This window comes from Solanum tuberosum, unplaced genomic scaffold (assembly GCF_000226075.1).
Source record: "Solanum tuberosum cultivar DM 1-3 516 R44 unplaced genomic scaffold, SolTub_3.0 scf00047, whole genome shotgun sequence".
Taxonomy (NCBI): domain Eukaryota; kingdom Viridiplantae; phylum Streptophyta; class Magnoliopsida; order Solanales; family Solanaceae; genus Solanum; species Solanum tuberosum.
Window position 1 is genome coordinate 410,735 of NW_006238973.1, and position 13,132 is coordinate 423,866.

Here is a 13,132-nt window from a genome sequence, read left to right on the forward strand (position 1 = left end):
AGTGCTCTTTTAACCTAAACCCCCCCCCCCCCCTCCCAGAATCAATCAATCATATTTTCACCAAATAAAAAATAAAAAAGTAAAAGTAGGACCATTTTAGTTACGTAAACATTTAAAAAGTAAAAAGAGTTGCTTCTCAAGAAAAAAGATTAATAATGCACCACCTTTTCACTTTTAGAAATGTGTAAAAAGTCACCATTTAATTGTAACAACACCTTTTTCATCATCGATTCGTTGCTAGATTGCTTGTAGCTATCACAGTTCATCCCTAATTCGTTGCTAAATAATTAACAACGAATTTTGTTGTTTAGCTAGAATTTGTCCATCGCTAATTTTTAATTATTTTAATAGTTAATGGATGAATCTAGAGTATCACCTATGATCTATGTACTCAATAACTTTTGCTCAAATATTATATATGTATAAAATAAAAATATTTATAAATATTCGACCGTAAGTAAACTCATTTATCGTGATATATTAATATGAAGTTATTGTGAAAATTAATTTATAAAACTCAACTCTTGTATATGTGTATGTGACAACATAAAGAATAATATATTTTATGGACAGGATACAAACAACAACAAAAAGTTATATTAACCACCTAATGAAGCAACTAGCTAATTAATTATTTTTAGTTTACTAATAAAATAATTAAGATGCATCAACTTTATAGATCTTACTTTTTAATCAATCAAATAAACTAAGATTAAATTTTGATTAAACAATAATAAAATGGAATGTTAACACCTTTATGTGAGTGCCTATTTGAACAAGTTATTAAAGGACAAATCAGAACATGCCTTTTATTTTAATTTATATTTTGCTCATCTTTTTGTAGATATGCAGGCTTTTTTAGTACCATGCTTACATGTTCCCTCTAACCAAAACTCTAAAAATATATTTTATAATATCACCTTTTTTTCACTCACTTATTATTTTTTTGTCAATACATTATTAGCAATTTGTACCCCACCCCCTATCTTGATTAGGGATATTCTAGTAATTTTATCTAATATAAGAAAACAAAATTAGTAAAGGCACTTTTAGGTAATTATTAATATATACTCCCTCCATCTCATTTTATATGTCATTTTTTTCTATAAATAGTTGGTCCATAATACTTGTCATTTCATAAAATAAATGCATAAATTATCATATTGTTCCTTTTTTACCCTTGTGAGTTATTAGCCTTGAAAATATACATATGACCAACTTAGAAAAACTAAGTAAATGATATATGTTCATTGGTTAAATTAATTAATCAAAATAAATTAATTCATATTCATTGATTGAAAACTTGAGTTCCAAATAAATTAAATAAGGGTAGAAGGGTAAAGTTACCTCATTTCTTAATGCAAGTGCAAAGTAAAAAGGTGACATATAAAATGGGACGGAGGGAGTATCAATTTAGTGAAACTTGCTTTGCTATTATCGATTACTATAATAATATTTGAAAATTTTCTTTCGTGAAACTTAATATTAAGTGGGTAATGCTAAATGACTAGAAAATTTGGCCAGAAATTGAAAAAGTTTATGATATTATTTTCATTTTAAAATAAACTGATCTTTTTTTCATTTTTTAATTAAAAGATATTAAAGCTAAAAGGGTAAAAATGTTTTAAAAAGTAAAATATCATTCTAGCCAAATTCTGACCAAATTTTCTGGCCAAAAGGATTTTTCCATATTAAGTAACTCATCAAATTATATGGATGGTGAATAATGTATTCGGTCATCAAAAAATTATTTACTTTTTAAAAATTCAAACACCCTTAACGAAATTCTTGATTTTGATACGATCTCCTAACCCTATCTTGTTTGGCTATTCCTGTAATTTTACCTCCCACAAGAAAACAAGATTTATAAAGGCACTTTTAGGTAAACAACCCCTATGTCTCCATTTAATTATCACATTTTGTACCCCAAAATTTAATATTGGCATTCCTTTCTAAAATAAGAGAAACTCCCTTTATTTCAAATTAATTGAATTATTGAGGTGTTTCACACCCTTTAAGAAAAGAAGATTAAGACATAAATTAGGCATAACCTTCCACTTTTACCCTTGTTAGTTATTGTCAAATTTATGATTAAAATAACTAAACATTAATTAATACTTTCTCCGTCCCATTTTATGTGAGGTAGTTTGACTTGACACGGAGTTTAAGAAAGTAGGGAAGACTTTTAAAATTTGTGGTCCAAAATGAATGATAGAAGTTTGTGTGACTGTAAATCGTTTCATTAAGGGTAAAATGAATATTTTATAGTTAAATTATTACTCAATATAGAAATGTGTCATTTTTTTTTTGGCTGATTAAAAAAGAAAGTAAGTCAAATAAATTGGGACGGAGGGAGTAACTAATTCCAATAGTAACTAATGAATGGTAAAATTAAAAGAACATTCTAAAAGTAGTCTTGAAAATTGAACAATTAAGTTAATTTGAAAAATGTCTCAACAATTCAATTAATAAAATGAAGGAAGTATAATTTTGTATTTACTATTTTTTTTAAATAAATGTGAAATGAGCTAAAATAACACTTATTTTGGATCGGACAGAAAAGCAGTAAAGAGTTGATTGGGTCTTATATATAAAAAGGTAAAGAGCCCATGCATGTGTTGGGTAAGGCATTAAATAGAGGGGACATTAAAGAGCAAGTAAAGGCACAAATCCCCAACACACAAAAATACAATCTTTACTTTTCTTCTTTTATATCCAGGTTGTAGAAAGCTATGGAATCAACTAAAAAGATTTTAGCATAACAAGAATCTCAACCAGATATTTCGAATTCGAATTTTAAGCATGAAAACATTATGATACGAAGTGATCTTTTAATAGATTTTATACCATGTGAATTCAGATGAGTTGAAGTCCCAATACAGAAATTAAATATTGAATGGAAAATTAAAAAAAAACAAAGATCTAAAGTAAAGATCGCAAATTCGAGTCGTGAATATTTTTTTGGGATAAGAAGTCCTAATATAAATATTGAATATCGAATGAAAAAAGAAAGAAGAAGAAAGAATCTAAGCTTTTAAAGTATAAAAGGATCAACCACATGATTTAATATGTGGGGAGCCATGGAAGAGTTGGCTAAGGCATGGCTTAAAACTTGCCAACTTGTCTTTGTTTGTCTTTTGTATTGAAGACAACTTTGATACAAAACATTGACTACTCTTTTTTTTTGTTTTTCTTTTTACTATATTCAAAATTTACTGATACGACTAATTCAAATCATACTGAATAGGCCCACTTATTAACATAGATATATTCAGAATTTTGAGATGATGAGTGCACTGTTATAAAAAGGTTGATCTATGATATAAATTTAATCGGTTAGATATTTAGGTTTTTACTACTAAAAACCGTTAAAATTTTAAAATTATAGGTCTAAAATTAATTACCAATTACCACTTAGAGAAGTGTTATCTAATTTTAGAAAGATAAATATAAAATTCAAATTTCTAACCTCGCGGAGAGAGGTGCACCCAGTCATAATTGCATTATGTGATACTTCACGTGTGGGTTCACACATCTATATTTCAATATATATTTTAAATATAACACTACTATATATGATCTCGGGAGAGGACCACGGGTTCACGTGAACCCAATGAGCCCCCCTTAGATACACCTCTGCTTATTAATTAATAATATCACAGTCTTATACAATAATAGATGATTAGTTGAACACTCTTTATAATTGACGGTGAAGAGTGCAAAAACGCTCTCTAATAAGAGATTTTCCAATTTCGAGAGTTCGAAAAAATTTGAAATTTCTATCTAGACGTGGAAAGATCCCAATCATCACATTATAATTATGATTATGGTTGATGAAGCATTGACTACTTCAAAGGAATTGAGAGAATTTATGATGAAGTGTTTATTACATTGAACTAGTAGAAATAGATACATTGAAGTGACTCATTTTGGCCTACATTCATGTTCCTTTGCTATTATTAGATTATGACCCTTTTGTATTTCTGCTATATCTTGAATATAATCATACAATGTAGCCCAAATTTTGTACTTATCCAGTCATTGATTTTCTGGCCAAGTTGATGCAAAAGTTATTGGTTCAAGTTGTAATAAATAAAATCATTTTTGTTGCTTTGGTCCAAGTCAATTTGTTTCATGGCTGAAACTAATGTTTTATCACAAGTTTGAGTAGTGGAAACAATCACTAATGCTCGTAAAGGGTAGACTATCTACATCAGCATCCACCTTGGGGTGCATCCCTTCCTCAGATTCTGCTAACACGAGATGCTTCATGTATCAAACTGCTCTTTAACCTAATGCATTAGGCAAAAAATTTCACTGAGGGTCCGTTTTAAGGTCCGATATTTAACGTTTGTCCTTATTTTTTAAAAAGTTGTGTAACTAGAGACTCAAATAGTGTAACTTCTATCTCCATGTTTTCTTCTCCTTCCTTTTCCTCCTATCTCCACTCGGACCAAGACAAAACTTTTACTTGTTCAAATAACAATTAAGGTGAAGCAGGGTCAAGTGGTATAGTTCAATCTTTAATTTTTTGGTATAGAATTTCTACCACTGTGTCAAAACTTGCAGCATTTCACAATATACACAAAGTACTTAAAGGTCGAATGAAGATTGTACTTAAAATCATACCGAATGACTTAAAAGCAAGTTTTATGTAAATGATTTAAAGATAGGTAGAGTAAAACTTGTACTTAAATTCAAGAACATCCCAACATGACTTATTACATCATAATTTTCCATTTTCTCGAGTGCATAGTATCACCCTAGCATATAATCGTTGTCGATAGCATCTAGCGTCTCTCTTCCAATCGCGCAGAGATCAATAATATGAATTTTTTCGAAAAATGAGATACGTATCAAACTGGTTACCTTCCCATGGATGAAAAACTGGAAATAATGTTCTGCTTTTCCCTATCTCCCGAATGCAACATCTCGAACGACTCTGCATCTGCAAATAATGGAGAGCAGAAGCAAATCCAAAATTTAAATTTGACGGAGTCAACATTTAGGTTCTTGCAACTGAATGCATCTCTTCTGAAATTAGGCGATCATAATTCAATAACTTCTTGAAATTTTAGTGACTTTTCACATATAATCTATACTTGGATTCAGTTTGAACCCGTTGACTGTATGCTCCATACGCCATCGATGCAGAGGGCTGCAAGGTTTTTCAACTCTCATTTCAAAAGATATGGACTACTCAACAGAAATATGGCCTCGTTTACATTCTTAGCCAATTCTGCAGCTGCTCCAACGTAAGTATGAGGCGTTAAGTTCAAGAGAGATGTCTTTGCATCAGCTGGTATGTCCAACTTTTGTATGAATTCTCTAATGCTTTCTTTGTTCACCGCTCTTCCTCGGGTTAACTCCTTCAGTTTCTCATAAGGCTCTGGCACACCGTACCTTCGCATCACCTAAATACCGAACAAAAATAGAAATATTATCGTAAAATTCATCAAGAAACATGGGTGTGTCGGGGATGAGAACTTATTAGTCCAGACTGGACAGTAAAATTAGATCATTTCATACACACGGCTAAGGAAGTTGTCTCAGAAGACCTACAATTCCTCGGAATCCATGCAAATCTAGCGAAAAATGGGGAACGAAGGAAAAAATAGATCTATATAGGGTGATATCAATAAGTTAGAAATGTGTTGGGTCATGTTAGTACGTTATGTCTACTTTAGGTCCTATGTCTTCCACGAGTCTACTAGTCATTTCAGACATTTTTATGCCAGTTGAAAATAGAGAAATCCTAGTACTTTTTATTCGTAGTTATTTAGTCTAATATTAGTCTGAGACGAGTTTAATTAGAACAGCATTGTCAGTAATGATTCATATAGCCGACCCTAACTTGTTTGGGATTGGAGGCGTTGTTGTATATCAATAAATAGTTTTAAAGACTAGTAGTTTAGGTGCTTGTTTCTCCGAAAGACCAGACCTTGAAACATATCTTTGCAAGCACTACCAGCTTTATACCTAATATATTCCATCAGGAGGAGCAATTTAGATTCATCAAACTAATTTTGTTGTTCTTTGAAGCTTGTACAGGTTTGAAAGTTAACTGGGGAAAGAGCAGTTTATATCCTATTAAGGATGTGACAAACATCCAAAGCCTAGCTGACATTTTGGGCTGCAGAGTGGGGAAATTGCCCACAACTTATTTGGGTATGCCTTTAGGTAATACACACAAAGATTTGAAGATATGGGACAGCATAGTCGAGAAGACTGAAAAAAGACTAGCCAGATGGAAGGCTCAATACATTTCTTTTGGTGGTAGACACATTCTTATCAACTCTGTTCTAGATTCTCTCCCAACATATGTTATGTCTCTTTTCACTATACCGACAAAAGTGGCTTAGAAATTGGACAAACTTAGGAGAGATTTCCTTTGGCATGGTTGCAAAGAGAACAAAGGATACAATTTGGTCAAGTGGGCGACAACTTTGCATAGAAAAGATAAAAGTGACTTGGGCATCAGAGATTTGAGGAAGCATAACAACAGTCTTTTGATGAAATGGTTGTGGAGATACACTGATAAGAGGCAAGCTTTGTGGAAAGATTTGATTAAATGTAAATATGGGGAGGATGGATTCTGGTGTAGTAACATAAGCACGGATGCTTATGGAGCGGGGGTTTGGAGAGCTATTAGAAACTAATGGCCCAAGTTAGAAGCAACTTTACATATCAAGGTGGGGGATGGAAGGAGAACTAGATTCTGGTGGGATGTATGGATCTAACAAACCCCTCCAAAAGACCTGTTTCCTGATCTATTTATTTTGTGCACCAATTCTGAGGCAATGATCAGTGATTGCTGGACAGAACAAGGTTGGAATCTCTATTTCAGAAGACTTCTAATGATTGGGAAATAGAGAGAGTAGCCAAATTGTTGTAGGAAGTGGGGGATTTTGCAGGCACCAATACTGCCAATGATGTTGTTAGATGGTCACACAGTAAGGATGGGATCTTCACAGTTGGCAGGGCATATAAAAAGGAGTGCAACTCGCAAAGTAGCAGATACCGGAGTTCATGGAAAAATATCTGGAGGACTGCAACACCAACAAAAGTTAAATGCTTTACTTGGTTGGTCATTAGAAAGGCATGCTTGACACATAAAAGTCTTGAGGAAGAAAAGAAAGATCATACTTCCTTGGTGCTCTTTATGTGGGAAGACAGGGGAAACTAACAGTCACCTAGTCACCTATTCTTACATTGTACTTTCACAGCACAAATATGGTCCATGTTTCTCAACTTTTTAGAAGTGAAATGGACTATGCCCGAACATACAGCTGATTTACTTAGTTGTTGGATCAGGAGAGGAGGTAGCAAGAGACAGAAGACCTGGTGGAATTTGATTCCACATTGCATTTGGTGGACAATGTGGAAGGAGAGGAATAGTAGGAATTTTGAAGATATATCCACTTCCATTCACAAGGTTAAATGGAATTGCATTGTATCTCTATATTTTTGGTGTAAAGAGATAGGATTAGAGGATTCAGATCAACTTTTAGAATTCTTAGGATCCTTGCAAGTATTATGCTTTTTGTTCTTTTCTGATTTTCTAAAGGTCCCCAGCATTAAGGCCTTAATGCTGAAGAATACAATGTTTACCAATTCTCAAAAAAAAAAATATATTCTATCAGTCATATAAGGAAGCTCAAGTATGGATAAAAAGTAATTGCATACGCCTTTCAGGCTTGACTAATACAGATAAGAAGTCCAGATAAAGCAAAAGCTGCATACCGTTTGTATTGGTTCAGCAAGAACCTCCCATGTTTTGTCTAAATCTTCCATCAGAGCAGCTTCATTCACCTATATTCAAAATCAATTAGTCAGCAAAGTCGGAACAACTTGATGAGTTCATACTTCAGCGTGGGTTGTATTTCATTACATTCTCAAAATAAAATAAAATGTGCGCAGCACAGTAGATTCCGTAGAATTTCAATTAGTACTGCTTACCTGAAGCTTCTGAATTCCCTGTAATGCACTTCTATAAGCAAGAAGAGAATGCCCTAGTCCTACTCCCATGTTTCTCAGAACAGTTGAATCTGTCAAATCCCGCTGTAAATGACAATTTGGATAAAAAAAATAATTATGGACAAGACAGACAAGCAACTAAAGGCATATATAAGGGGCACAGCCCACAGATTGACATGCTCTAAAATATGTTGTAATATATGTGTTAAGGGCTTCAAACCTTTTAACATGCCATCACGATTCACGAGTACAAAACTACTACAGTCAAACGTTTCTATAATTGCATCGTTTGTTTCGATAGTTTTTGTCTGCTATAGCCAAATGTTATATAAAATACCATAACATGTAAAATCAGCTCTCAAAAGAATTCGGCAGTTATAGTGAAATGTTGTTATAAGAAAGGTCTTACTGTAGCACCCAAATAAGTGTTTAATCAACGAAAAATGAAGCTTAAATTATTTGGTAGAATATTATACTAACAAGATAAAGATAACATGACCAGATTTGACATACCTGCCAGCGTGAAATAGGTAGTTTAGTGCTCAAATGGGATAAATCTCCATTAGCTACTCCAAGATTGCCTTCACTATTTTCAAAGTCAATTGGATTTACTTTGTGAGGCATCGTCGAGGACCCAATTTCACCAGCTTTAGTTGTCTACGTAACATAAAAGAATTATGAACTCCATTATCTGCCAAAAGAATATAATAGAATATATATCTAAAATACAGGGCAGTCACCTGTTTAAAGTAACCCAGAGAAATGTATCCCCAAACATCTCTATCAAAATCAACCAAAATGTTGTTAAACTGGACGATCGAGTGAAAAAGTTTGGCCATATAGTCATGAGTTTCAATCTGCATTACAATGATATTGAGTTAGAAGTTGAAAAACAGTTGCTAATGTGGTAATACACCCTCCTTTCCATTTTATATCACACGTTCCTTTCTGGTCTGTTCCGAAAAGATCAACTTATGTCTATATTTGGAATTCCTTCGATTTTAACATTTCACATTTTGCCCTGATGACATGACATGTTGAAGACCGCAAGATTCTAAGGGTTAATTTAGTGTGTTATATATATTTGGCCTATGCACTAAAAGTCTTTATTTCTTGAACTCAATACATAAGTTATACACCATCGTATAAACTAACATGTTGGAGTACATACACAAACAGCTATAAACCTCCCTCTAACTAATGCATAAAGCTCCGATATGAAATGAATTATGCTACATCCAATACAATAAATTAGAAAAAAAGAAAGAAAAGTAAAGCTACAACGGTGCTGATTGAAAAGAACAAAAGGAATCAGCCTATAAAACAAACCTGAGGAACATATGGATTGAATTCTAATCCAAGTGACAAGACAAACTCCTCTGCAATTTCTGGCCAGTTTATTTCAGGATACGCAGCTACATGTGCATTGTAGTTTCCTACAGCACCAGCAAATTTCCCAAGCATCTCAATTTGAGAAATCTCCTTTCTTTCCCTACTCAATCGATAAGCAAAAATTGCCATTTCCTTTCCAAGGGTTGTCGGTGAAGCTGGCTACAAGGTGCAAAAAGAATGAGCGAACTACATTATGCAGTCACTGAGGATATATATAAGACCACTGTTTTCCACGGACGTTAAGCTTCTTGTATCAAAACCTATTCAAAGTACACCTAACTAGAGGACTGTCGGGAAAAGAAGTATACCTGCCCATGGGTGCGAGAAAGCATAGGAACAGAAGAATGTGTTGTGGCCATGTCACAAATTGCTTTAATCAACTCATCCATGACTGGCAAGATGACCGTGTTCAAAGCTCCTTTCAGCATCAATGCATGGGCAAGATTGTTGATGTCCTCAGATGTACATGCAAAGTGAAAAAACTCGAGCACCTACCACAAAAAGAGGGACAACTATAGAAAAGATGCATGTGCAAAATAAAGCTTTCGGGGTTGTCAGGTCTCATAGAAATACTTTTAGCTTGAATTTCCTATGTAGATTGAAAGAAGATGCACGTGGAAAGTATGACAGGAATTATTTTTATTTTTATGACAAGGAACGCCGCTAGCCATTGGGTGCGCACATGGTAAACCCCGTTCCTACACAATAGCTCACAAACCACACAAGAGAGGTAAACCGCACTAGGCAAGCCCCGTGTGACGAGCTCAACCCAGAAGGCCAACTACTGTCGGAGTCAAAGAGTTTCGAACTTGAGACCTCCCTAATGGAAGTCCCAAGCCAAACCTTCTGAGCCACCCCGAAGAATAGTATGACAAGAATCTATTCATACCTTAGATATCTCTGGATGTGATTGGCATTTTTGTTTCAAGAAGTATTCCACTGCTTTCACATCATGGTTTGTGACTCTCTCGATCTTCTTTACTTCCAAGGCATCATTCATACTAAATCCATCAATCAAGTCATGCAAAAATGTCTGAGCTTCTTCAGAGAAGCTTGGAACTTCAACAATTTGAGGTATTTGAGACATTTTTATCAACCACTTAATCTGACAAAAAGAGACATCACAAAAATTTCATTGTTGCTTAATGTTTATCCACACGGGTAATCTAATTTTATTTGAAAAATTCTCAAAGGAATATTTCAAAATTAAACTTTACTACTAGATAGTCAAGGAGGAAAAAGTAACCACCTCAACCAAAATGCGGAACCGAATTAATCCATACTCGCTCATAAACGGAGCCAATTCTTTGACTTTACCCCAATAGCGACCATCCAATGGGCATAAAGCTGTTAAACTTGAGAGTTCTAGATCTTGAGAATGATTAGAAGACATCCCTGTGACCTGAGAAGTTTAAGAAGATACCATAACAATACATATTCAAGTATCAATTCCTCAAAGAAAAAAAAAGAGACATCGTTCCACAAATAATAATAATAATAAGATGAGCTGAGTACCAATGAACTCCACACACAGATATGAATTGTAAGAAAAATTCCATAACATAATGAGTCTTTCCATCATGGCATCTTACCCCAGCAAATGATACATCTCTTACATTATCAATTCCCATAGAGCATTTGCTGCAAGATGGTAAATCAAATGTTGTCCCACAAAGGCATCCGGAACTATGCAATTCCTTCCTAGTCAACTTAGGAATACAAAACAGTGAACTAACATCTCTTTTTTTCTTTGTTTTAGTGGGTAACAAGAATAGACACTTTATTGGACAGTCTGTTCAATAAATTGCAGAGATTCTGCAAGGCCTAGGTTCAGATAGAAGTAGATGTAAATATACATGACCAATATTCAAACCATGGAATTATAGATCTAGCGACAACAAAGAAGAGAGAAAGGAGAGAGTGAAATTTAGTGGAAATGATCTCTAAATACGTTATTTTATGGTGTATGTTTTTTCTCTTAAAAAATAAATAGTCTTGCATTGCTGTTGAAGGAGGACTCTGGTGATTTTGGGTTGAAGTTGTGTACTTTTTCCCCCTGTTGTTTTACTGCTTTGAACTGTGATGATTGTTGTGAAAGGTGGTTTTTTGAATTCTATTAAACAATTTTGTCTCATCCCAACAAGCTGACAAGAATAGTGCCAGCAGTGGCAAAGGAGGAGAGAATCCTAAAAGAAGGAGAATGAAAACCCCACTGTTTATCATCAAGATTGCACCTTTACTGTAATATGCATATACCATATAGCAAATTGACCTAGATGGTAGCCGTGATAAAGGAGAAAGGTTGTGGTAACTTGACATTCAGAATAAAACTAGTCAAGTTATGTTGAATCCTCAAAATAGATAGATAAGCTTAAATGGAACACCATGTACAATGAAGATCCATATAGCAGCCTGCAACTTGATTGGTATTGATATGCAGTTGCTGATGTTATAAAGATCAGTTCTCATTAGCAGATGTATTTGCAAGGAACTAAAGTTAGACAGTCCACTAAAGTAAGGCGGGACGAAAACATACAACTAAAAGGGATGTCTTTATCTCTTTAGGATTTGAATCCTGATCTCCAAGGTTTGCACCTACTTCATTGACCAATAAACTACAACCTTAGATGCACGTATCTTACGCTTAAACTCCATGCCAATCAAACTAGTGCTTTTAAAATTAGGGAAAATGAGTAAATGCGAGAGCTAAAAAGTCATTTTCCATGTGCAACTTCCCAGTCTCTCACACAATGGGAAGATTCTTTCTATCAAAAGATAGTTAAAAAAGACACAAACAACACATTGAAGGTTAATCAGCAACCTGTCATCTGAAAATACGCATACAAGAATGCTCCCAAAAACTATTTTCTTCTATTAAACTAATTAGTCTCGGAGCTAGTAAGCAAGCAACTTCGAAAACATTATTTCCCTATGAACTCGTAAACCGCTAACAATTCTGCTGTTATCTGGATTCTTTAAGATTCAAACAGCATTCCCACTTCCCTAAAGGTAGAGGTAAGGTGTGCATACATCATACCCTCTTCAGACCCCACTTGTGTGATAACATTCCAACACGGAGTATACTATTGGTGTTAGCTCACATCATTTAAATACATAAAACTGATAAAACTAATTCACAAACACAAAAAAAAAAAACAGTCTCCAGCATAAAACCAAACAAATAAAAAGGAAGAATTTTCCAAAGAAAGCACCACAAATTGAAACTTCATCTCATATAAAAAAAACCCATTAAGAAAAATCTAACCTTTTCTTGAGTTTTCAAAGAGCTGATAGTAGACCCTTTAGCTATTCCTCTGCAAGAACAGATTTTTCTTGCTGGAAACGAAAAATTCAATTGATTTAGCCAAGAATTTGGAAGAACATTGGATTTTTGGGTAATGGGGTTCGATAAAAACATCTTCTTGTTGACACCTGAAGCACTGAAAGTTCCAAGTTCCATTTTTTTTTTGAGCTGAACTGTTAGGACTACAAGAGAAGTAGGGTTTTAGCTTTAGTTTGGGTGAAGTTTTTATTTTATTTTGTTGGAAATTAAATTTCGGAAAACATGTTTAACCCTTTTTACAGTCTTAAAAAACTTTTTTTTCTTTTACTTTATTTTATTTTTCCTATTATTTAATTATGATGGAAAGGGAAATTGTTACAGACTGTATAAATATTTAAGTAAGACTTTTATAAAGAGTCTAAGTTATAAATAATGGATGTTATTATTCAAAATAAAAGATGTAATATATATATATATATA

At 33.7% G+C, this 13,132-nt stretch overlaps 1 protein-coding gene across 1 annotated transcript; it reads right to left on the reverse strand.

Moving 5' to 3' along the window:
* Nucleotides 1-4,593: 4,593 nt before the first annotated feature.
* Nucleotides 4,594-12,895, reverse strand: LOC102585452 (adenylosuccinate lyase-like). Its single transcript, XM_006343490.2, has 10 exons — nucleotides 12,635-12,895; nucleotides 10,619-10,771; nucleotides 10,259-10,474; nucleotides 9,678-9,860; nucleotides 9,307-9,528; nucleotides 8,718-8,834; nucleotides 8,491-8,634; nucleotides 7,960-8,061; nucleotides 7,744-7,812; nucleotides 4,594-5,414 (listed from the first exon to the last, which is right to left on the reverse strand). Exons 1-10 carry the CDS (start codon nucleotides 12,827-12,829, stop codon nucleotides 5,178-5,180), a joined length of 1,638 nt encoding a protein of 545 aa, XP_006343552.1. The 5' UTR covers nucleotides 12,830-12,895; the 3' UTR covers nucleotides 4,594-5,177.
* Nucleotides 12,896-13,132: the final 237 nt, after the last annotated feature.

What these genes read in the sequence shown, in the direction of transcription:
- LOC102585452 (XM_006343490.2), bottom strand. Translation starts at nt 12,829, where the DNA reads ATGGAACTTGGAACTTTCAGTGCTTCAGGTGTCAACAAGAAGATGTTT. An exon ending in CTCTGGGTTACTTTAAACAG is followed by an intron (nt 8,635 to 8,717) that starts GTGACTGCCCTG and finishes TATGTTACGTAG; the next exon opens with ACAACTAAAGCTGGTGAAAT. An exon ending in AGGGAATTCAGAAGCTTCAG is followed by an intron (nt 7,813 to 7,959) that starts GTAAGCAGTACT and finishes TTTTGAATATAG; the next exon opens with GTGAATGAAGCTGCTCTGAT.